The 22775-nt window shown below is 46.9% G+C and overlaps 9 protein-coding genes across 9 annotated transcripts; 7 read left to right on the top strand and 2 right to left on the bottom strand.

Annotated features, from left to right (window-relative positions):
- Positions 1-536: 536 nt before the first annotated feature.
- Positions 537-1090, top strand: FOBCDRAFT_227871 (uncharacterized protein; the record flags this gene model as incomplete). Its single annotated transcript, XM_031195262.3, has 1 exon — positions 537-1090. The coding sequence occupies one exon, from the start codon at positions 537-539 to the stop codon at positions 1080-1082; it is 546 nt and encodes a 181-aa protein (XP_031028841.2). The 3' UTR covers positions 1083-1090.
- Positions 1091-1882: 792 nt separating this feature from the next.
- FOBCDRAFT_241868 (lysophospholipase catalytic domain-containing protein) lies at positions 1883-3856 on the bottom strand (the record flags this gene model as incomplete). Its single annotated transcript, XM_059610414.1, has 4 exons — positions 1883-1954; positions 1992-2938; positions 2987-3748; positions 3802-3856. The coding sequence occupies 4 exons, from the start codon at positions 3854-3856 to the stop codon at positions 1883-1885; spliced, it is 1836 nt and encodes a 611-aa protein (XP_059465395.1).
- A 1330-nt stretch (positions 3857-5186) lies between these two features.
- On the top strand, positions 5187-5767 carry FOBCDRAFT_139649 (uncharacterized protein; the record flags this gene model as incomplete). The annotated part of the gene is made up of 2 exons (XM_059608057.1): positions 5187-5406; positions 5466-5767. 2 exons carry the CDS (start codon positions 5187-5189, stop codon positions 5765-5767), a joined length of 522 nt encoding a protein of 173 aa, XP_059467567.1.
- A 775-nt stretch (positions 5768-6542) lies between these two features.
- FOBCDRAFT_139223 (uncharacterized protein) lies at positions 6543-8359 on the top strand (the record flags this gene model as incomplete). Its single annotated transcript, XM_031193180.2, has 2 exons — positions 6543-7835; positions 7892-8359. The coding sequence occupies 2 exons, from the start codon at positions 6543-6545 to the stop codon at positions 8357-8359; spliced, it is 1761 nt and encodes a 586-aa protein (XP_031029801.2).
- A 442-nt stretch (positions 8360-8801) lies between these two features.
- On the top strand, positions 8802-9213 carry FOBCDRAFT_276931 (uncharacterized protein; the record flags this gene model as incomplete). Its single annotated transcript, XM_059611532.1, has 2 exons — positions 8802-8929; positions 8982-9213. 2 exons carry the CDS (start codon positions 8802-8804, stop codon positions 9211-9213), a joined length of 360 nt encoding a protein of 119 aa, XP_059467566.1.
- Positions 9214-9222: 9 nt separating this feature from the next.
- On the top strand, positions 9223-9390 carry FOBCDRAFT_140657 (uncharacterized protein; the record flags this gene model as incomplete). Its single annotated transcript, XM_059608100.1, has 1 exon — positions 9223-9390. A coding segment is annotated over one exon (168 nt), but the record flags the coding sequence as incomplete, so codon positions are not given.
- A 1063-nt stretch (positions 9391-10453) lies between these two features.
- On the top strand, positions 10454-11155 carry FOBCDRAFT_139593 (uncharacterized protein; the record flags this gene model as incomplete). Its single annotated transcript, XM_054705812.2, has 3 exons — positions 10454-10738; positions 10818-11003; positions 11072-11155. 3 exons carry the CDS (start codon positions 10454-10456, stop codon positions 11153-11155), a joined length of 555 nt encoding a protein of 184 aa, XP_054561787.2.
- Positions 11156-12238: 1083 nt separating this feature from the next.
- On the top strand, positions 12239-14525 carry FOBCDRAFT_241865 (uncharacterized protein; the record flags this gene model as incomplete). The annotated part of the gene is made up of 4 exons (XM_059610413.1): positions 12239-12357; positions 12439-12580; positions 12648-12778; positions 12830-14525. 4 exons carry the CDS (start codon positions 12239-12241, stop codon positions 14523-14525), a joined length of 2088 nt encoding a protein of 695 aa, XP_059465394.1.
- A 161-nt stretch (positions 14526-14686) lies between these two features.
- On the bottom strand, positions 14687-18802 carry FOBCDRAFT_138774 (ABC-2 type transporter-domain-containing protein; the record flags this gene model as incomplete). Its single annotated transcript, XM_054705810.2, has 4 exons — positions 14687-15472; positions 15532-18182; positions 18240-18635; positions 18688-18802. 4 exons carry the CDS (start codon positions 18800-18802, stop codon positions 14687-14689), a joined length of 3948 nt encoding a protein of 1315 aa, XP_054561785.2.
- Between the last annotated feature and the right edge of the window lie 3973 nt (positions 18803-22775).

Genomic DNA, 22775 nt, shown 5'->3' with positions numbered 1-22775 from the left:
CCTCTATAGCAGCTTGAGTACAAGTTGGCCTGTAGCAGCTGATTTACTTACTTTGATTGGTTATATACCCCTGTCGTGACCCCTCTGAAGGGCTGTGGCACTCAAAGGGATAATACTAAGAAACCTGAGTACCTAAAGATGGAGGGATGAAAAATACATAGCCGGGACATCCAAGAGATACGAAGTTGCTGGTACGTGTCATTGTTGAACTGGGTAAACCTAAAGTCGTAACATCTAAGGGAACAACACGATTATCAGAGCAACACCGCACTGGCTGCTATGTTTATTCAGTGAAGTAACTTTGGCTTGCATCTTCATAACAGGGTCAGGGACTGGAACTCTAATGAGTAAAAGCCATAATCAAATCGCTGGTGCATACTAGATACAGAGCACATGGGTATTGACATCGCCCGTTGAACTCTTATTAAAAGGCTTCACGCACACTCGCTGAGACTGAGTTCTTCAACGCTGTGAATATTAAACAATTCTTATCGATCCCACATACGCATCACCACCATCCAACTGCAGAGACCAAGATGTTCGGACGTCGACGAAGGCCTATTCTTGGCGCCGCTGTTGTTTACGGTGCATCACGAGCAGCCGCCAAGCATGAGGTACGAAAGCAGGAGCTTATGGCCAGTGAACGTGATCGCGAGATAGAACGCGAGGTCGATCTTCGGAGGAGAGAAGAAGAAGAGCAAGAACTACGAACACAGCGTGCCGTCGATGAAGCCATGAAAAAGGCTGCATTGCAAGAACAAGCCGCTCAACAGAGCGCCGCTGCGATGATGCCGCCTCAGCCGCGATATGATGAGGCCTATCCAATGGTGCAAGCCCAAACACGGGATCTGGGAGTCTTCAACCCAGCCAACGACGGAAACACCATAATTCAACCAGCACCAGCATACCAGGTGGGACCTCAGTTTGTGGAGGGGAGACCTCAGAAAGGTCCAGTCCAGGGTCCAGTGCCAGGATCCAGAGTTCACTACTGTACCCAGTGCGGCTTCTCTTGTCAAGATACAGATAGGTTCTGTCGTCAGTGCGGTGCAAGGCAAGCGGCTGGAGAGATCGTGGTAGGGTGAGTCAACTGATTAGTTGGCACTCTTCTGGTGGAAAGAGGTGCCAATTCAAATGACACTAGAAGGATGGTGTGAAAGGGTGGTGATACCAAGGTATAGTTCTCATGTGTGAGGCTGATTACGGCTCAAACTCAATTTCAGCCGCTTCTTTATAATAATCATATGATACTCTGTTAGTAGTAATCTCATTGCAGCTGTGAATGATGCAAACTGGGATGCCTGTAATGGAATAAAACAGCTAGACTAACTAAAATATTACAGGTAAGGTACAACAGGGAACAGCGTGGGTCTTTATTTTCTATCCACAAGTAGCCAAGCTATGGAGTCAATGGTGGAGATATTGCAGCCTGACAGTCTTGTTAATTTAAGTTACTGTGGAAATTGCATCTATAGTAATTATTAAAGGTCGCAAAGGTAATAAAGCACACACTTCGTCACTTACCTTTGTACCTGCTTGATGCTGATTTGTTGTTAGAGCTACTGAGACTTGTTTGGAGCCCATCAGTTGGGACTGGCCAATTGCATCTTACGTATCTAGTGTGTAATTTATTACCCTTGCGACCTGTACAGTTCTTCGAGCTTTTTTTTTCACTTTCATGTAACCCTAGTTACTACCTATTGAGATGATATTAATCATTTTTGAAAAAGTATAGAGTGTAGGATGTGTATCAGAAATATATCCATAAATTCATCCATTGTTAGATACATATTCAGTTACAAACAAATAAACAGGAGATTGACTAGTAAAGTAATTCCGACCGCTCTCAACCACAGCACCGAATCCCTAACAGCATTCGAAATCATCAGGTCTGGCTCGTAGGTGTCGGGAACTGTCGAGTTCGTCGTGCCGTTCCAACAGTATCTCTCAAAACAGTCTACGCATTTGGATGGTACAGTTGTGCCTGTACGAACTAGGCTACGAGCCAACACCGCGCAACCTACGCAGGCAGGCCATTCTGAGTCCACTGTGCCATTACCCATAGTTGCAACATTATAACCGTTGCGAAGAATCTGATTTCTCTCACTGTCGCTGTATTCAAGGTCGAAAGTCGTGAAATTAGACTCATATGAATATGGTGCGTTGGGAAGGTAGACAATCAGTGGCCCTGACGAGTTACCAGAGTCTGTGTCACAACCAAAAAAGGTCGGTTGTTTATTGAGACCGAGATTAATGAAAGTGTTTTGGTCTGGGACCTTTGGAAACTCGTTGTTTTGAGTTGAGACGCCTGCTTTAGATCTCTCATATGTGGCTACCAGAGATGTGCCGTTCGGCCAACGTGTCTTGGTATCAGCCGAGCCGTCGATAGCGAAGATGACATCGACTTGCCGATCAGATACGAGCAATGGATGGAAGGGAACATTCTGTAGGTCCTCACCGCCGTCGACAAGGGTAAGGATGGTGCTGTCCGCGTTTGAGTTGTTCTTAGGGTTATACTTGTAGAATGGGTTTGGCCAGTTAGCAATATCCCTGTTCTCCTCGCCAATATCCGCCAGAGTATTATTTATAGCCTTAAGCAGGAACTCTGGAACATTGTCGGCCTTTTGGATCTGCAAGAATGCCTGGTTGAAAAGCGATGCTGAGGTGCCCATAACGAAACCAGCGTTGTCGGCCCCAGCGACACAGTCTCCATTGCGTCCGATTGTACCGTTCTGGAAGGCAGAGCCGACATACTTCAGAGGTGCAAATGCGGCAAGCTCTGGGTCGAAAGATCCCATTTCCCACGGATTGAACTCTATGATAGTGGAATTGCTTGCTATTTGAAGCTGTCCCGTTGTTCTTTCTACTGCAACTATAAGAGGCATAGGCGCCCTCGCAGCCGCGAACTCGGTATCATTTGCAATCGATGAGAAGGTATATGCTAAGTGATGGTTAATTCCCTATTCAGACTATAGTCAAAAACTCATACCTGGACCTCCATCGCTCGCATTGACAAGTTGATAAGATAAGGACCTTCCCCAATAGTCGGTTATGGACTTGTTGTAACCTGCCTCCACTTTACCTTGGACATCTTGGTATAGCTCACGGTAGTATCGCGTTACAGATAGATCATTTGGGCCTGTATTTATCAAAGTAAGCAAGAGCCCTGAATAAGTAACTATGCTGCAACAAACCTTTAAAGATTGAATCATCAAGTTGCCAAAGGGAACCAGGAAAGCATTGGAACCACAAATGATAGATTCCACTGTCGTGAAGTTCTGTACATACAGACTTCCAACCACCCAGCTGCCTCCAGATAGACCGCTGAGGTAGGTTGTAGCTTGGAGAATACCGCCCAATTGGCCTTTACCTGTCGACCCTGTGGTTCGGTTGTCAAATGCAGCGATGGCACCAGCACCGTTTATCATGGCTCGATAACCTCCACCGGAGATAGCAATGCCAATTCGTGGCAACGTCGTGCCATTGCTCACAATGCCATTCAAGTATGCTTCAATGTCGATGCCTCCGATATTTGCACGGGTAAGAAATTCTTCCAACGCCGGAAAAGTGCTATTATCGCGAAGCTCCAGCCATGATGTTTCTTCAGTCGACAATGACGTTGCCTGCCGAATTGCGGGCCGTGTCTTGGGGCATGGGACACGAGCCGGGGTATAACTATCAGGGGCATCCGGCGCTGCTCTTGGCTTAAGAATTGGGAAGAATCCGCCTTTAAGGAAGCCGCAGTGTGTTGCTGGATTAGAGACTTAGTCCAAGTCTACTTTGGTAATTGATACATGAACATACCCGTGGACAACGCCAGCAAAATTGCCAACTGGATCAAGCGACCGCATGACATCATTTTCCACTGTCAAGTAGGGTTCGAATTGTCAGAGTCGATGATTTCGAGTGGTAGCTCAGTTTAGGATGGCGACACAGACGGGAACAGAAAGACTCCAATATCTCTCGGAGACAAGAGCAGCCTCGAAGTCCTTGTGCTTATTGGAATATCATGTAATTCTGAGGCGTGTTATTCAAGGCCAATGGCTATTAGTCACATTTGTCACAGTTACGTATGCCTTCTTGTGAGTTTAAGTTGTGTAACAACCCACTGACTAGTGCTTATGGACTAGTACTCCATCTTAGCCAATAACATCACATGTTTGGCTTCATGCAAGACAAACGTGGCTGAACTTTGCATTAACGTAGCTGTTTGCCAGACTATGTACTAATCCCTCGGATCATTCAAGTGACAGCAGCAAACGCACCATCATCCAATCCTGCATCTGAGCCTGAGCCTGAAACTGGTTCTGTAGTGGCTGTCAGACTTTGGTCATTGCCAAAAATAGTTAGCTTACCAAATACGAAGACAACAACAGCCTGATTTCCCCGCCCACCCAAAGTTTTGATGTTAAAAGCATCTCGTGGGCAACAGCAGTCGTATTTGTTTGGTCCCACGTAAGGTATGTTTCACGAAAAGGTCACTTTATTGTTGGTCTCGAAGCCGACGACTCTGTAGGAAACAGAACCAGTAATCACCCCATACCTGTGGCTTGACTGGCATCGCAACATGCCGCTCTCCCCTGCCAGTATCTCTTGCGGTGGCCGCGAGTCTGGCATGTCCATCCAATGGCCATGATCTAGACTTGGTGAGTCTGCCTCGATGTTGAGTTCCTCGTTAGTATGATTCAGAATGACAACTAATAACTCCCTTGCAGCCATGTTATTGTTGACTTGGAGCGACAATTAAATGATGGTTTGCGCTGTCATGGGGTGCGTAATTATTAGATTGTAAGTATAATAGAAGAGATTAGTCTTGAACATCATTAACGTTTGGCGATGTTGTATGAAGTTATTCCAGCCTTATATACATGTCTAGAGCTGCAATTAACACCACGTGGGCCATTATCGGCAGGCTGAAGTGAGTTGTGAGTTCCACAACTGGCCGCTTCCTTATCAAAAGGAACCCTAATTTGAGACACTACCGTTTAAAGATATAGCAATCGGCTCGAGTCCCTTTCTGGTATGGCACAGCACCACTATCAAGGATAGACAAAAATTAAGTTATTACAATTATGATCAGTGAACATATCTGGTTGACCAGGGCTACAACTAAGATCTATAAAATAGGCCACGGTGTCGCTTCTTTCGAGGTCTTGATTTTATAAATGTTATGCACTCAAAACACTGACATGACATCCATTGATCACAGGCTCGACAAGGGTCAACACTCCAAGGAAGGACGGCGACACCATCATAATCATGATAGTATAGATGATCCAAATCATCACTGGCACCACCATCATCATCATGTTCACCGCAGACCAATGGATGACAACGCCATGAGACTGTACGAAGGGCCAGAGTGGTGGAGTCACTTGATTGATCCATCGGTTCTAGGGACGTTAATTAGTGAGGCTCATCTCCGTCTAACTACTTCAGTTATATTCGCTTACAAGATATGCCATCAGCAAAGGCGATTGAAGCGAGCGGTCATGGAGAAAAGAGGGGTTCCGAGATTCGTAATGAAAGCCACCATGCGTTGCGTAAGGGTGTCCGTGCGGGGGCGGAAGTAGCATCCCGTATCAAAAATGATAGAGGGCCTTGGGCTGGTGAGAAGTCAATCAAGGTTGTTAGTGCGGCCATAACATCAGCAACCATTGACTTATTACTGGGCACTGATTCCAAAAGCCACCCACTAAGGTATGCAGTGGCTTCAATGATTGAGAAGGTTATTATAGATAGAATTATAAATGGTAAGCTAAAGTTTTGAAACATATATATTTCGATATTTTTCTGCCCTGACTGTGAAAGGTTTTTAGGTTTGGGAGCTAGACTAGAGGGATTGTAACCTTATCATTTATTTGCCAAACGGTATGGGGCCATTGACGACACTATAACACGATTATGGTTGCAAAGACAGGGACTTCCGATCTCTTCAGACCCGGAGACCCTGTAATGCTTGTGGTGAACACCATCTTCTGATGCAACTAATCAATCTAGTTATCGTGCTAAGCTTTTGGTGACGTGGCGACAATACACATGTCATTCAGCTCGATAAGCCTTACGGGGTCCAAAGAGATCCTAGCCTCGATCCTCACAAGATGCTATTCCTTGACAGGCTTCCGGCTCAACGATAACCTGTCAGCGTGGCGTAGCGCATGACATCTAGCTGTATCGCACCAATTGAGGAACGAAAGGATGAGAAATAGAAAGTCCAGACCCAGCCTTGTCAGGTTTAATCTGCAACAAATGGACCGGTCTCGAATTACCAAGGTATATCGCTATGCATTGTGCTAGATAGAGGACACATGCTGAAGTATAGAGCCAAGAAGTACAGAGCCAAACATTCTAAAGTTAGATAGCACCATAGTGGCAAATGGAGAACATACCATATGCAGGTCCCAATTGTTACGGTAAAAAGCTGAAACAACTCTCTACAGTACCTTCCTGAGCCTTCATGTATCACCCGACCATCAAGTTCAATAATACCAACAGCAATAGCTTCATATTTGTTTTGTCAACCATATCACCATCATTCGCCCTTCATGCCCATTACTCTTGGGAATGGGGCAACCTGTTCCATTCACCTTGATGAACCCAGTCTTTTCCTGTCAGGATTTGAATCCTTGTGCTGTTATCAGGAGCAGAATGACACCGCAGTATTACGAGGAACACTCCAGCTGCATGTCAGCAGAAACACTAAGATCAAGTCAGTGCAGCTTAAGCTGGTGGGACGCACTCGCTTGGACTGGCAACAGGAAACGCAACCAGACTTCCACGAGGAATGTAACCTGCCAACGCAAGTGTCAACATTCTTCAGCGCCTTGAACAACCATGAAAAGAATGATTTTGGGTTCCAGTGCAGATACCAGTTGCAGAGCGCATCAGGCTCCGACAGCAACTTTATGGATGAAGGAAATACATTGGCACCGTTGGATCTAAATCTTCACAGCATCATGGGTGCCAAAAAGAGACGACGTTTGGCTCTTGACAACGTTCAAGCCCAATGTTACAACCATGGCAATATGATTCGACCCGGAACTGAAGTACAAGACTACAAGATTTTCTACCCGGGTACATACGATTATCCCTTTGCGTTCTCAATCGCACAAGACGAACTGGAGACGATCAAGGTACCATATGGCTCTGTGAAGTGGGAGCTACGTGCGACTATCGCTCGCGCTGGTATGTTCAACACCAATCTTCGTGGCAGAAAAGAGGTTACATTGGTGAGAATTCCAGATCCATTATCTCTGGAGACGATGCAGCCGATCCTGTTCAGCCGGCAATGGGAGGATTTTTTATACTACGATATAATCGTAGGGGGAAGAAGCTACCCTATCGGCAGCATGATCCCTATCTTCCTTAGGCTGGGGCCTCTGGATAAGGTCCAAGTGCATGGGTTCGAGGTCTTCGTAACCGAATCTATAGAATACTCGTCGAATAACAAGAAGGTTATCAAGAGGACTCCCAGTCGCACCGTCCTTCTCCTCAAGAAGACAGCTGAGAAAGCTATTTTCCCTTCATGGGCGACTTCGGGCCTCGTAACCGTCCGTGATGGCGAATTCACCCCGGAGCCGAGAAACGAGACTTGCGAAATGGCTACCGAACAAAGGAGTGCAGAGGCATCGGGGGAGCGGACATTGGCCGATACTGTGACAGAGAGACGAGACAGCCTTTTGTTCAACTCGGATCTGGATTTGCCGACTTTCTGGGGTACAACTGAGATCGAAGCAGCTGTGCAGATCCCCACGTGTGGTATGATGTTGAGGAGGGGGGAGTTAAGGCTGCACCCCAAGTGTATCTGGAAGAATGTCGTTGCAAAGCATTGCCTGAAGGTAAATTCGACAGCATTCTCCCGCCCCGCCTTATCCACGCTGATGTTGACGAACAGATCATACTGCATATCAGCCGTCTTGATGCCAATGTCCCAGCTGGGAAAAAGCGCATCTATCGAGATACCATCACATACTTGCCGGTTGCTCTTCTCAACTGTCGAGCCAACCAGGCTAACATGAGCCTTCCCTCCTACTCCGATGAGACGTTTTCGTCTCTGAGCTATCACAAAAGCTGTGGGTGCCCTGATGCTTTGACCATACCGATCGAAAAGCCACCCCGCCATTCCATTGGAGGGCTGGCTGCGTGCCACCTTGTCGATGACGGGCATAGCGCGCACCCTACCACCAACTCCTGGCAACCCACTGAAGTATCGGGGGACCACGCCTTCGACCTTTCTAGCTCCGATGACGACATCATACCACCATCCGTCCCCGCACTCATCAACGACGAACTCCCACCACACTACGATGACATTGTGGCTAGCACCTGTCTCAACGGCCTTGAACATTATTCTCCCACCTAGCACGTTCTGGATGAGACGCGGCCCTTTGGTTTCAGTTTTGCCGCGCTCGCTCTTGAAAGATGTTCGATCTAGGCTCGGCGATATTCAACGTGAAAGGGAAAGACAAGCTAGCAGGTCAAATAGATGCCTATAGTTAAATCAGAGTATAATACATTTCAGCCATTGCTGCCTCTTTAGCAGAGAAGGCTAGGGTGACAAATTAACAGCCCATGGACATGCTTATCCAGCCTGTCGAAACCCCCGATCTCATATTCTGAGGCTGACCGGGCGGGCGTCTTTGGTTCCCTTGTCAAAGTTATGGTCCGATTCGCCCAGTATTTTATGATAAGCTGAAATAAGATGACTTGTCGCTATGAAAGCTTCGTTTAAATGTTAGCTCATCCCCGTCATTTTCCACATCGTTCGCAATGAATACCCACATGCCCGACCCTCTGCGGATTCAATGGACGAGACCCATGACCCAGATTCAACGCCGGCAGACGAATCTCATTTTGGGACTCAGATCTCATACATCCTCGCCGGTCTCGATGCGGTCTGGTTGGCTTCAATAGGCCTCATGGGATTTCGCTCGTCAGTATCCTACCCACTGAATAAGTCTTTCTCTATACTGACAATCAACTAGCATCGTGAAACGTAGAAGACAGCACATGCAAGCACAAGGGGATATTGAGAGCCGGCATGTCGCTCCGGGCGGCATAATGACTTTGCAAACTCTCGACTCCACAAGCCCAGCTGAAAGCTACAAATTCCCCCCGTCGTCTAAGACGCAGCCATCTTTGGAATCGCACACTATTGATTCGGCAGAACTCTGGTACGTTCTTGGCCACTTTCCGCCTTTCACGTTCAAATTCTGAATAGCTAGTGCGATCTGTCTCGAAGTATTTGATAGTTCAGAGACCGTGCGACGATTGAAGTGTGAGCATGTCTATCATCAGGAATGTATCGACCGTTGGTTCCGAGGGCGGCATTTCACGTGTCCGTTATGCAAATCAATTTATGTGGCACGGCCAGTCAGCGATGCATCATGTTAATCTTTGGATGATTCAAACTTTTCATTCAGTATTGGAACAAAGTATAATTAAAGCCAGCCTTTGTCACATATTGTACGAGGACCCTCAATCTGGTGGCTTGAAGCACATCTCAACCATCCATCTCGGGGAGATGCATCCCAGCGGATTCCGGGAAGGCTAACCTATACCATGTCCCTTCCCTTAAACTTCATGAATGACTTTGTGGGCAGGGAGGGGTTCTTGTCGGTTCCTGGATTAGTGGGTGATTTGCAGGGGTCCCGGTGGGTTCCTCCGTCAATGAGCGGAGGAAGCGTCATTTCTGGCAATAACATCTTAGACTAGCCAACCTTGAAATCGGTCGCTTGTGACGAATGTACAAGAGGGTAGGTGCGGGTTAATATTGTCCCGGTATTTGTCACTGGGATCGCAATCTTCCGGGCCATCCTATAGGAAGAACAACCCTGACCGTCAACCACGTCACATGCATAAGTACGATCATCACCCTCCATCAGCTTCATATACTTGTAAAAGTAGCTAATGGTAAGATAGAATAAGGATATTGGGGCGATTGGTAAGATTCTTAGTTGCTCTTCCAGCACGTGTGTTTACCTGCCACACTCCGATGACATTCTTTACTCCAATAGAAACACTTCAAACTCGCTCAACTCACAGCTGTAAGCCGCCATGATCCGATATACTTTAAGTGGCGCTTCGCAGCGATCTGAAGGACCAGTCTAGACAATTTACTAAAGCCGGCCGACTTCTTAGAGTCCAAATTATACTAAATACTTCTTCAGCATAATCGGTTTGGCAACCAGTGGCGTTTGCTCTGTAATATGATAAGACAAGAATCAAGAGCTTGAATGTGATGAAAACATGAAATAGTGCAAGGATTGCATCATAATAAGCTTACATGAATACGTCCCCCAGTCGTATCAAGCACACATGCACCATCGCTTATCTTTACATTTCTCTGAATACTAAGGGGTAAAGCCATCCAGCGACAGTAACTATATAAGCAATCCAAATTCAAGTAACCCTACAACATCTCATTTCCAATCAATTACCTTTGATCTACTTCAAAATGGCTGAATCTGGAGTTGCGCACAAAGTCATTTCTGTTATCCTCCGTCTCTCGGAGCTTGCCTCTGCTATAATCGCTCTGGGAATTCTCTCACGCATCACCTATCTTGTTGGCCTCGCGGAAGCTAGTGTCGATGGACGCATTATCTATACCATCGTTGTCGCATGTCTCGGCATCATGTACTCCATCTTCTTTTGCCCACCATTCAGGAGCATGTTCTTAGGCTTCCCATTCGACTTCCTGCTGTTTGTGATGTGGCTCGTGGCATATTGCTTGCTTCAAACGGTATTGTGCTCCTTCACACTTTTACGCTATTCGGAAGTAAACCCATTTACTAATGATACGCAACTTTTACCATTCACAGAAGACAGGTAGTAGCTCTTGCTCTGCACGCTGGTATTACGACTATTGGGGCTACTATTGGGGCCGTTTCTACAAAGTCGGACCCATTGGGACTGTTTCCATCAACGGAGCGGGTTGCTCCTCGTGGAGGACAGTACTGGCGTTTTCATTTATTGCTTGGTTCCTCCACCTTTTGAGTGGAATACTTGTGAGTCATCCGGATGATACACTCCCTATTCCCAGGAATAGGGGAGAAGCTGATGTGGTATTTTGTAGGGTGTCTACGTTTTCCGTACTTATGTCAAACTCGATGAGACAAAACGCGACATCAAGAATCATGCGGAGAAGCTCACCAAGTAAGAACTGCTTTGCGAGAATAGCCTTGGCACGATTTTGAATATTGGGCTAATACCTCTTGTCACCAGACCTGACCCTCGAGCAAACGGTTACAACCGAAATATCCAGCAGCAGAATAGCGAGACTACTAGTGTCTAGTTGTTACGGCTATACCTGGTTAAGCAGGACTGAGGAAGGGGGGCGAACTGCTGAGAAGAAAGTCATAGCAGAGAAGGGTTTGATACTGTTTCATTGTCGGAGGAGTCTAATAATCAGGCAATGGCTCGGCAACGTAATTGAAATTAAGGATCCAGCAAATCGAATTCGGAATCTCAAACATTTAGTTAGCTTTGAATACGCTTACAGTACCATGTTGCGACTTGCATAGAAGGGAGATCATGAGGTGCATCAGAACTATATCCAGAGTTTGAGCCAATCAAGCGAGTCTGCAGCCACTCAGATTATATGTGAATTAATCTTCACACCAACAACGTCCCAGTTGAGAACAGCAATGTCACCACTACCTTCTCTGACCCTGCCATAGCTTGTAACAATATGCCAGATCACAGTGACACATCCAGATCCGCAGTGTAACCCTATCATCCAGAGATCAAGGGGTAGGGTTACATCGGCGGCCGACCGAGTTCGATGAGAGAGTGGTTATGCAGAACAATAAGGGGTCCGTAAATAAGCGGAAGTGGAATTCTGAACCAGGAACGAAGGAAAACCGGAGTACATACCGGAGCGAATTGGAATGCCAGGGCGGTGGGAATCTATTGCTGCTGGCATATCAATGGCGAAGTGAATTTGGGAACGTCGTTCTACGTTCAGTAGGATGTCGGCTGCAGTATACCAACTTTCCTTATCTTCAGGCTGCATCGGCGAAGGACCTACCGTTATGTTCTGGCTAGACACGGTGACAGAAGTCTGTTAAGTAAAGGTGGGGTAAGGCTTGTTGGCAACTCAGCTTGTTATTTGGAGAAGGGTCAATTAGTCAGTTTTACTCACCGCATCTCTAATAGTTATGTAGAGGGCATTGAACTAAATGCTGGAACTAACAGTTTTCATTGCTGAGTTCCGCGATATCAGATAGGATAACATAACGCTATGGTCGCCAACGACGAAGAGGGCAATAGGCAAAGTCCTGATGATTCTCAACGGGTAATTGCAGATAACGGTTCAAATACCAACGAGAATCATGAGGGTAATATTCATATTGATCAGAGGTAAGCCACTGGAGTAAATAGGTTGCCGTTGGAGGCTCACACACGGACTGCTACTGATATCTAACATATCGTTGGTCTTAGTCGTTGGTGGTTTCTCTCGACGACCTTCCCTATGATTGCCGGTACTTTGGGTCCCGTTGCTTCTGCATTCAGTATCTGTTCCATGGTTGAGCCATGGAGACAAGAGCTTATCCCTGGGGAGAATGTTCAAGACGCTCCCTCTGTTGCTGATCCTTCATAGTACGCCACGTGTTAGTTTGATTGGTCTTGGAATGGATATTCACTATAAGCTTACATATAGGTTGTTGATTACCGAGGCCATCCAGCTTCTCGTCGGCGTTATCTCGAACCTGTTCCTTGTGCTTAGTATGGCGAAAAGGGTTCGCTTCAATCTGGCCTTGCCTGTCACAATATTTGGATGGTACTATGAACATATCAACCCTCTAGCTCAGTACTAATATATGATAAATAGGTACGCCTCTTCTATTTGCCGTATCACTTTAACTGTCCTTATCGCGAGGCCTTTCAAAGACCTTGAATTGTCTGAAGATACTGTAGTATGGTCACAATCTTTCTATTATGGGATGTGGGCGGCCATACTCTACTTCGTGGATGCCTCGCTTCTTGCCATTACCTTTTGGGGAGCATGCGCTGCTCACTATCGGAAAACCTTGTTGCTAAGCACTAGTGAACGCACCTTAATGCTGCAGAGTATCATGCTGCTTATATATCACCTTCTTGGCGCTTATTTATTTTCCGAAATCGAGTCATGGGACTACCTCGATGCTGTGTACTGGGCTGTTGTCACCCTCTTTACTGTGGGCTTCGGAGATTTTCACCCTACGACGGACCTTGGAAGGGCTCTCCTGATACCGTTCGCGCTGGCTGGCATTGTATCTCTGGGTTTGGTGATCAGCTCAGTAACAAACCTAATTATTGAAACCGGAAGCCAATGTGTCACGGCCAGGATCGGCAAAAGGAGGCGGGAAAGGACCATCAAGAAGATGCTTCTCAGGGGTGGCAGCGATGCCCTTGAACCCATCCGTGATGAGCTTCAGATACCCGTCACAGGACCGGATGCATCACGCCGAAGCGAGTTCGAACGCCGCAAAGCTGAATTTCTTCTGATGCGCACAATCCAGAAAGAGTCTTCCACCCGCAGAAGATGGGTAGCCATGGCTATTTCCACATTCTCATGGCTTATCTTGTGGTTCTTAGGCGCCTACGTCTTCCAAAAGGCCGAGGAGGCATACCAAAGCTGGTCGTACTTTGACGCATTCTACTTTTGCTTCGAAGCCTGGACGACCATAGGATATGGCGATCTAGCTCCAGTTTCTAACGCGGGTAGATCGTTCTATTTCTTTTGGTCTCTCTTGGCCCTGCCGATCATGACGGTGCTTATCTCAAACGCAAGTAATACCGTGGTTAGGGTTGTTCGAGACATTACGATATTAGCGGGAAACATCACTATATTGCCAAACGATAGAGCCTTCCTTCGAAACGTGAAGTGCCTGATCAGCAAAATCACATTTGGTAGATTCTTCCCCGACCCGGAACCTGACCCTTCCGTCTCGGTGGCATGTGCCAAGGATACTCACGAAGGATCGATAAGGAACATGACAGAGTTTCGTGACAGTTATCACCATGATGATAGCAGAGGCCTGGCCACTACGTCTTTTACCGCAGGCCTGGTTTCCCCCTTCACCGGACCACGGAACACTGACATTCCCTCGCGCTCTACTACTAATGCAGACAATGGTGTCCGAGAGTTTGCTACTGGGATCGACCTCCAACTACTGCTCACTTCCGAGATTCAGACCGTTACAAATCACATTCAAGAGTCTGAGCCACACCATTACACATTCGATCAATGGGTATGGTACCTCAAACTCCTTGGTGAGGACGAACACAGCCCACAGACGCACTGTAGAGTGAACCTTGCAAATGATCAACCCAGTATCAGTCAGGACGTTTCAAGCAGTGACCTGAAGTGGTCTTGGATAGGAACACAAAGCCTTCTATTGAGTGGCCAGCAGGAAAGTGAATGGATCTTGAACAGGCTGATAAATAGGTTGCGAGAGTCTTTGTTACTTGCAAAAAGACTGCAGCCTTTGGATGACAAAACCGTACCAGAGGGCACAGCTGGAGCGACCTTTGAGGAGAAATAGTCCTACAACAAGATCAGAATTATATGAATAGGGTTGATATAAGCAATTCTATAGAATAATCCTTAATCTGACATATTATAAGCAGCCTATTCCCACGCAATCTTAGGCGCTACTCGTAATATGAATTAAAAAACAAAACACTTATTGACAAACGCAACATATTACTGGGCTGCCTTCTTCCTCCGGAAAAGCTGCTTAACCTTATTGAATCCCGAGCCCAAAAGTCCAAGTCGTAGCAAGGAGTATAAAACGAAGGTAGCAAGGATATTGAAAGCGATATAAGCGAATCCAAAGGCCCAATCCCGCCATCTGTCCTGATAATACATACCGGAGCGAGCCAAGATTTGATCAGCATACTGCAGAGGGCAATAAGAGCAATTAGCAGCCGCGCTCGGGTTCAGGAGCGTCCCCGTGGCGCCTTGCTCAAGATATGGCTGCATGTATGACCCACAAGTGTCACCGGCAGGGGGCTGGAAGACGGCAAGTTCGGACTGAGAACAGACGACCGGATCGCCTGAAAGTCCCGAGACAGAAACACCGCCAACAAGATATGTCATGGGCGAGACACGGTACATGAATATCCAGAAGCCTGGCAAAGCTGTAGGGGTCTGGAAGACACCCGCAAACAGGATCATCATTGAGAACAGGACTGTCGTTATACGACCAGCTGTTGTTGCATCAGGCAAAGGCGCAGTGACCATGACTGCAAAGGTGCCCACAAGGACATAAAAATAGGTGAAGAACAACAGGGCCAGACCTTGGTCTTCAGGCGATCTAATGCCGAATACCGTGTAGTTGAATATCGCAAAGGTTATGATACCAAGGACAAGATGGTATGGTATCTCGACAAGAATGTTGGCAAAGATGAGAGCGACCCATGAATACATATTGGAGTGTTTCTCACGAACTTCGTAGACTGTCCGCTGCATGATGAACTTGGGCATGATCTGGACCGTCGTGTCAGCTGCATGTCACCTACATGGCCATCAAATCGTTGCTTTCTTACCTGCTGGACCAAGCTGCTGAACATTGCGCAAACCATGAGAATAGAGAAAATGGCGTTCTGAACACCAAGAATTGATTGTCCGGGCTGGAAAAACGAGAAACCAATGAATAGTGTGCCTGCAATGCCCAATATGAATTTGCTTGCAATGTACGTTGTCGATCTCCAATATTGTTGGAAGACTCGCCGACAAACAATTGGTAGCTGGGAGCTCAACGGAATTCGGTAAGTTCCATGCGTTCGACCTTGGCCTAGGTCGCTTTCCGGTGATGTTGTCTGGGATGAAGACTTCGAAATGCGTTCCAACTCAGTTGAAACTACATTGGCCTCTGTAGATCTGTCCCACAGACCAGGCCAGTCGATGCCTTGGCCGTCCGTATTGCCTATCATACCGAGTATATACTTAGCAGGGTTCTCAGCGTCCTTGCACCTCCTCGGTGCGCGGGCGTCAAAATATCGAAGAACAGCCTCCGAGGAGTTCCCAATGTCCCCGAAGTAAGCGACCTTGCCGCCCCGTGCCATCAGCAACAACCTATCGAAACGCTGGAACAGCATGGCGCTTGGCTGGTGAATTGTGCACAGGATGCCCAAGCCACTTGCGGCTAGCTTCTTAAGTAGAGCCAAGATTGCCTCGGATGATTGGCTATCAAGTCCCGAAGTAGGTTCATCCAAAAAGAGAAGTAGGGATGGCTTCCCGGCCAATTCAACTCCAATACTAAGGCGCTTTCGCTGCTCAGCATTGAGTCCCTTGCCGGGCAAACCGACGATAGCGTCGGCAAAATCATCCATACCAAGAAGGTGAATCGTCTCTTCCGCAAATTCAAGTTTCTGGCGTATTGGTATGTCACGGGATTGTCTCAACATTGCCGAGAACTGTAGGGCTTCGCGTACAGTCGAGGTTTCAAGGTGAACGTCTTGCTGCTGTACATAGCCAACGTCACTCTTGAAGGACTCTGGTAACGGCTTCCCGTTCACATAGAATTCGCCCTTTACATCACCTGCGGGCATTCTTTGGGCCAATGCATTTAGCAGCGTCGTTTTACCCGCCCCTGATACTCCCATCAAGGCGATCATAGAGCCTGGTTCCACCCAACCGCAGGCGTCGTTAAGTAAACGCCTCGATTCTCCTTTGATCATAACGTCGTAGGTCAACTTCCTCCATGCAAATACCCCCTGATCCGCTTGTGGCGCTGTTCCTTTATTCACAACGACCTGGACCGGCGTACTGTTAACCACTAGTGGCTGCTCCACGTCTGCCTTGCCTTTAAGCTTGGAGTCGGCTTTCGTTGTGAGACCAGGGATGCGGTCATGGAGGAAAACAAGGACATCAGCACCTACAGACGTGTTGACGTTGAGATCAGAAATCAACAGATATGTAAAGAGAAAGAAGAATAAAAAGCCAAGAATGATGCCCAGGTTGCGCCACAGGTGCGAATAGCTATAGTCATAGCTTGTCTCAAACCAGGCATCTCCATTCACGTAGGTCTGCCCGGCCACGGATCCAGGGACTGGACAGATAAAAGTGTCGCCGGTCAAGTTTTGATAGGAGGGTACGATGTTGGAGCAGGGAAAATTGGTCCCATGTGCTTGATTGACCAATAATGCCTCGAAAGCAAAAGAAAGTGGGTTGATGTAGGAGATCCATTTGAACCAGGGTTGCATATACGGACTGGGAAGCACAAAACCAGCGTATGTGACCAATGCAAGTACTAGGAAACCAGATATAGCCATAGCCTGAGGGAGGGTCATAGTCGCCGCGGCAATAGTCCGAAATACCATAGACATTGCCAACGTCGTTATAAATACAAAAAGGAAGAAAATAAAGAACTGAGATGCTGTGTACGCAAGGCCGGCCAAAAAAAACAAAATGATATTGAAGAACACGGCAATTACAAACTTGACAGGAATGTCAACTAAAACACTTGCAAGCGCATCAGCTGACGGCCGATAAAAGGCATAGGATACTTGTTTTATGATGACTGGACGGCCTTTGTATAGATTGTGGATGTCTGTCACGGACATCAAGACATTGAGAAGTACAGAGAAGAAAAGGACGGACCCATAAGAGAAAAAGGCATCGGAGGTCTCTGGAGTACCATAGAAGATGGATCCGACGACAAGTGCAATGATAATCTCTCCAATCAGTGTCGTAAAGGTTGAACCTTTGTCATTCCAAAGTTGCTGCGTCGTTCTTTTGACGCAAAGTGCGGTCTGCATTGGAAACGAGACTGTTTGTGTAGCTCTTCTCAGCATTCCTTTCGCCTTGAGGTTATGGCGAATCGACTCGAATTGCTTCCGAGTCGTTTCTTGTTGGAGATCGAAATCCTTCTGGTACTTATCAATCTCTTCCATCAAACGAGCATATTCAGTCGAGTTGAGCCAGTGACGACTAAAATCTTCAGGTGTTCTAGGCACCGAGTCTTCGTGCCCTTCCTTTGCTATTCTTTGCTCTGGGTCGGTGATGGTGGTCAAGTAGTCTCCTGATGTTTGCCTTGCGTGGCGTTGCCAACCCATCCGTTCGAAGTAATCTGGGGCTGACGAAGCAGGGCCGAAGAATATCTCTCTCCCCTCATATAGGACCAGAATCTTGTCAAATAGATCGAAAATGGATTGTGAAGATTGGTAGATCGCTGCCGCATTGGAGGATTGAGTTACTACGAAGTGATTAGAAGCTAGATCTTTCAAACAACTCCAATCCTCATGCTACTTACGGTCAGAGAGAGTCCGCAGCCGACTAACAAAATGCAGGGCAGACTCGGCATCTAGGCCTCTGGTAGAGTTATCCCACGCCGATATAGCGGCTTCAGAGAGTGCTGTCTCTGCTATTGAGACTCTCTTTCTTTCACCACCTGAAACACCTCGCACATAGTCATTTCCCACTATTGTGTTCTTCGTGTGCGAAAGTCCAAACACGGTCAGCATGACTTGCACCACATGCTTGACTCTATCCTTCCGGGTTATCCCTGGTAGACGAGCCCTGGGCGTACGCATGGCGGCGGCGAACTCCAAAGTCTGTCCGACCGTCAGGTACGGGAGATTCTCGTCTACCTCTCCATTGTAGATCAGCTCGCCTTTGAACTGTCGAGTCATTATTCGGTGCGGTACGCCTAGCCACTTCAGTCAACTTCTTGTACATTACAGTGTTCGTATATATCGCACCTGTGTATTGTAAAATAGATGCTGAGTCAATATCCAAATCTCGCATCTGACCAGTAATGATCTTCAGGAAAGTTGAGCAACCACTGCCGGGACGCCCTAGAACAAGTAGTACCATGCAGTACCCCTCACTCGGTCATACCCCTCTACCGGTCAGCAAAACAAATAGTCTCCCATACAAAATGCGGTTTTTCACTTGCATTGTATTTGACCAAAAGTGAAGCTATTAGCGTGGGAAAATAGCTGCCGTATTTAAAATTGCATAAGATTTAATATTTTAACATTCCTTCTCCAGTGACGCTTGCGGTATGACCGTACAGAACTAATGTGGAATGTCTCAAAACGCCTCCCTCATCAACCTCCCTCCGCCAAGTCTCAGCAGATTTTTATCTACACCAGCCTCTCAAAACCACGCTGAAAATGCCTCAATTACCTTATACAGAGGATGATGTTATCGAAGCCATGCTGGATGTCACAGATAATGGACTCTCGCAACATGAGGCCGCCCAGAAGCATGGCATGCCTCAGACCACTCTTTCTGATCGACTAAGAGGCATACCGCCTAAATCTGAAGTCACCCATCCTAGCCGGCTGTTATCCAAGTCTCAAGAGGCCAGGTTGATTACCTGGATACTTCGGCAAGAGGCCCTAGGCTATGCTCCATCCCACAGTCAAGTTCGCGCCACCGTCGCTGCCCTCCTACGACAACAAGGCAGGGAACGGCCTATCGGTGTCCATTGGCTAACCAGGTTCGTGAAACGCCACCCATCCATAAAGAACAAGATAGAAAAACGCCAGGAAGCATCGAGGTTCAATTGTTTCACCCCGACCGCCGTCAATTGGTACTTTGCTATTCGGGAGAGAGAATATGGCTGGATCAAACCTGAGAACACAGTTAACGTTGACGAGGGCGGTATAATGGCTGGATTTGGTAAGCATTTGTCGTTATACCCATTACTTCAGCTAACCCATTGCGAATCCAGGCTTGGATTCCTTGGTTATCGGCAGCAGCGATCCCAAAAGGAAGGCCTTCCTCAAAGGCTCTCAGTCCCGCACTTGGACTAGCTTTCTCGAAGCCGTGACTGCAACTGGCCATCTTCTGAAACCGGGGATTATTTTTAAAGGCAAAGAACTAAAACAACAGTGGTTTATCGAAGAGCTCAAGGAGGTGGCCGACTGGTATTATATCACGTCCGACAACGGCTGGACAGACAACCATATCGCAATTGAGTGGCTCAGAGAAGTCCATCTTCCCCAAACACAACCGGAAGATGAGTCCGATGCGAGGCTTATCATATTAGATGGCCATAGAAGCCACGTATCCGTGCGTATCTGCCCGTTCCGAGCCTTCTGAATAAAAAATGTCGCTAACACAAAATCCAGGATGAGTGGATGGCTACGTGCTTTTTGAACAACGTATATTGTTGTTACCTGCCAGCCCACTGCTCTCATGGCCTACAGCCACTTGATAATGGGGTGTTCAATGCCTCCAAGGCTGCCTATCGTAAAGAACTTCAAAAACTGACAAGCCTGACGGATTCTGCGCCCGTGGACAAGGTCAACTTCATCAAGGCCTATGCCAAAGCCAGGGAAGTGGGCATGACGAAGAAAAATATCCTTTCTGGCTGGAGAGTGACTGGGAACTGGCCGATCTCTCGACGGAAAGCGCTCATGCATCCAGAAATTCAGTCAGACAAGAAGGAAACGACGCCTACTTCGGACGGCCCCAGTGACGGGCAACGCGACTCTGACAACACGCCAAAGACCAGCCGTCATATCAGGGATCTGGGGAAGAACAAAAGTCCCTCAACGAGAAGACGGTATTCTGTGATATCGAGAGGTTTCGAAGCGCAAGAGTCAAAGATCGCCTCGCTAAGCTCAAGAGTAGCCAGTCTAGAGGAGGAAGTCGGACGGTTGAGCAGAGGCAAGAAGAGAAAGGCGATACCGAATCCCAACAGGAAGTTCATGACACTAGCCGAGGCTCTAGTGGTTGGTAATAATATTTCTGAGCCAGGCCAAGCAGCTGAAGAGATAGAGGCTGTCGAGGATGTGATCGAGGTGGGAGGAGTGGAAGAGGATGAGAGTTCAAATTCAGAGGCGGAAGAGTTACTAGTTGTACGGACTCGCGCAGGCCGCGCAGTTAAAAGACCAAGGGAATATTAAAATACAGTCGATTCTAATCTTGATCCTAAACGTGAATTTGGTTTTGCTATTTTTGCCAAGTTTTTGCCGTCATATTGAAAAACCGCATTTTGTATGGGAGACTATTTTTTTTGCTGACCGGTAGAGGGGTATGACCGAGTGAGGGGTACTGCATGGTATCGTAAAGAACGCCGCTTGATAATATTATCAACAGAACCAAGCAAATCTCTTGTTGTTAGGTGCGGATCGGTTGTAACGGTATCATAGATCTGATCGCGTTGCTCTTCTGTGAGCTTTCGAGGCGCGCCTGACCGTGGCAGGGTCGTGTTCTCGGCTCCGCGTTGTGCCTCGCGGCGGCACGTTGTTTTAATCGTCCCTAGAGGAATATAGGGGAAATGCTTGTGAATTTGACTGTAAGAATAGCCTTGCCTCTTTAATTCACATATTCGTGACCGTAATGAAGGCGTAAGTTCCCTGCCTCGAGGCATCGTGAGGCGTTATTAGGCGTTGTGATGTGTGTGGAGGAGGAAGAAAAAGCGGCACCGAAAACGCGGTCCCGATCGGGCTAGCCTAGGCCGAGATACCTGCAGATGTATTCAAACTTATTGTACCCCACTGTATCACACTCTGGTGCTTGCTTTCAAGTCCTTACTAGTGGAGTTAGCCGGAGTTAGGAGCTCCGGACTAAAACACTTGACCGAAAGCTAAAAGCGTCCAACCTTGATCGTCCTGAAAGGCCGTGGGTCCCTTTTAATCCTCTCCACTAGACATTAGTTAGCTATTTCTGTTTCATAATACTACGGATACAGTATGGATGTTGGATCTTTGTTTGCATACATGCTAATTATAAGCGCAGAATTAGGCCAAAAGAATATATAGGGCATAGCAAGTTTCACAAGTCAATACTAAACTAGGTTTTTCAATGCAGTCGATTATACGTAGCCAGAACATGAGCAAACCAGTTCAATCTGCTCATCTTCAACAGACGTTGATATCAACTCCCTTCATTCGGTATCCACAATCAGACAGAAGAATGTCGGTTCAGTTCATTGTAACTAGTTTTTCCTTTCCAACTACCGGCTCAAGGCAAGCAAAGTCGGTCGCGGTGCGCAATAGTTTCTAAGAAATAGAATCTCTGTCAGCATGGGGAATGGTTCCCCTTGTGTTACGTGTGCTATCACAACAAGGCGTATATTGGTAGTGGCTTAAGGAGATTGATTGAGCAAGTAGGTTTCTGCGATTTTTCAATATTGTCTACTAAGCTCAAGGCTCTATTTATTTTGCGACATGCGAAGCTTGTACCCGAGGAATCAGTAACGTATCTAGGACAAAGTCCCAACCATAGTAGCTTGAGCCGACCTTGAGTGTTATGGGCAATTTTATAGGAATATATAGAGGGCCGTGAGGCGAGGTTGTATAGAATTAACCACTTCCACATTTTAACCGCCTGCTTATTTCATGTTGGAAAATCCGGGGATCCCCCTTCCCTTCAGGATTCAGAATAACAGTCTGAAAGTCCTAGATTTAAAGTTTAAAGTCCTAGATGAAATCATTTAGAGATATAAACCTGAGAAGAACTCTCATCTCACTAATGAACAATCAACTTTTATAAAATATATATTTTCACCTAGCACTACTGCGCAATATAAACAACATTTCACACAGAATTAGCGACTATCCAATAACTAGTGTTCATTTATATACACAAGCTCCAAGTTCATTACACGCGTATGAAGGGTGACGCAGTTACTCCATTTTAAGTAAGCAAATTACTAATTAACAATGCCCTCTACTGCTACGAGTAAGCGTAGCTAATAGCAGAGCTCTCTAAATACAGGATTGTGACTGGTAGTTATTTTAACGCCTGAAGATGCTTGAATATATCATGACATGCACGTACTGTGATAGTAAAGAGGCTGATGAGGAAAATGAGAACCAGCTAGAAAAAG

The sequence above is a fragment of the Fusarium oxysporum genome, chromosome VII, assembly GCF_013085055.1.
Source record: "Fusarium oxysporum Fo47 chromosome VII, complete sequence".
NCBI classification, from domain to species: Eukaryota; Fungi; Ascomycota; class Sordariomycetes; order Hypocreales; family Nectriaceae; genus Fusarium; species Fusarium oxysporum.
This window is presented reverse-complemented; position numbering and strand designations above follow the sequence as displayed.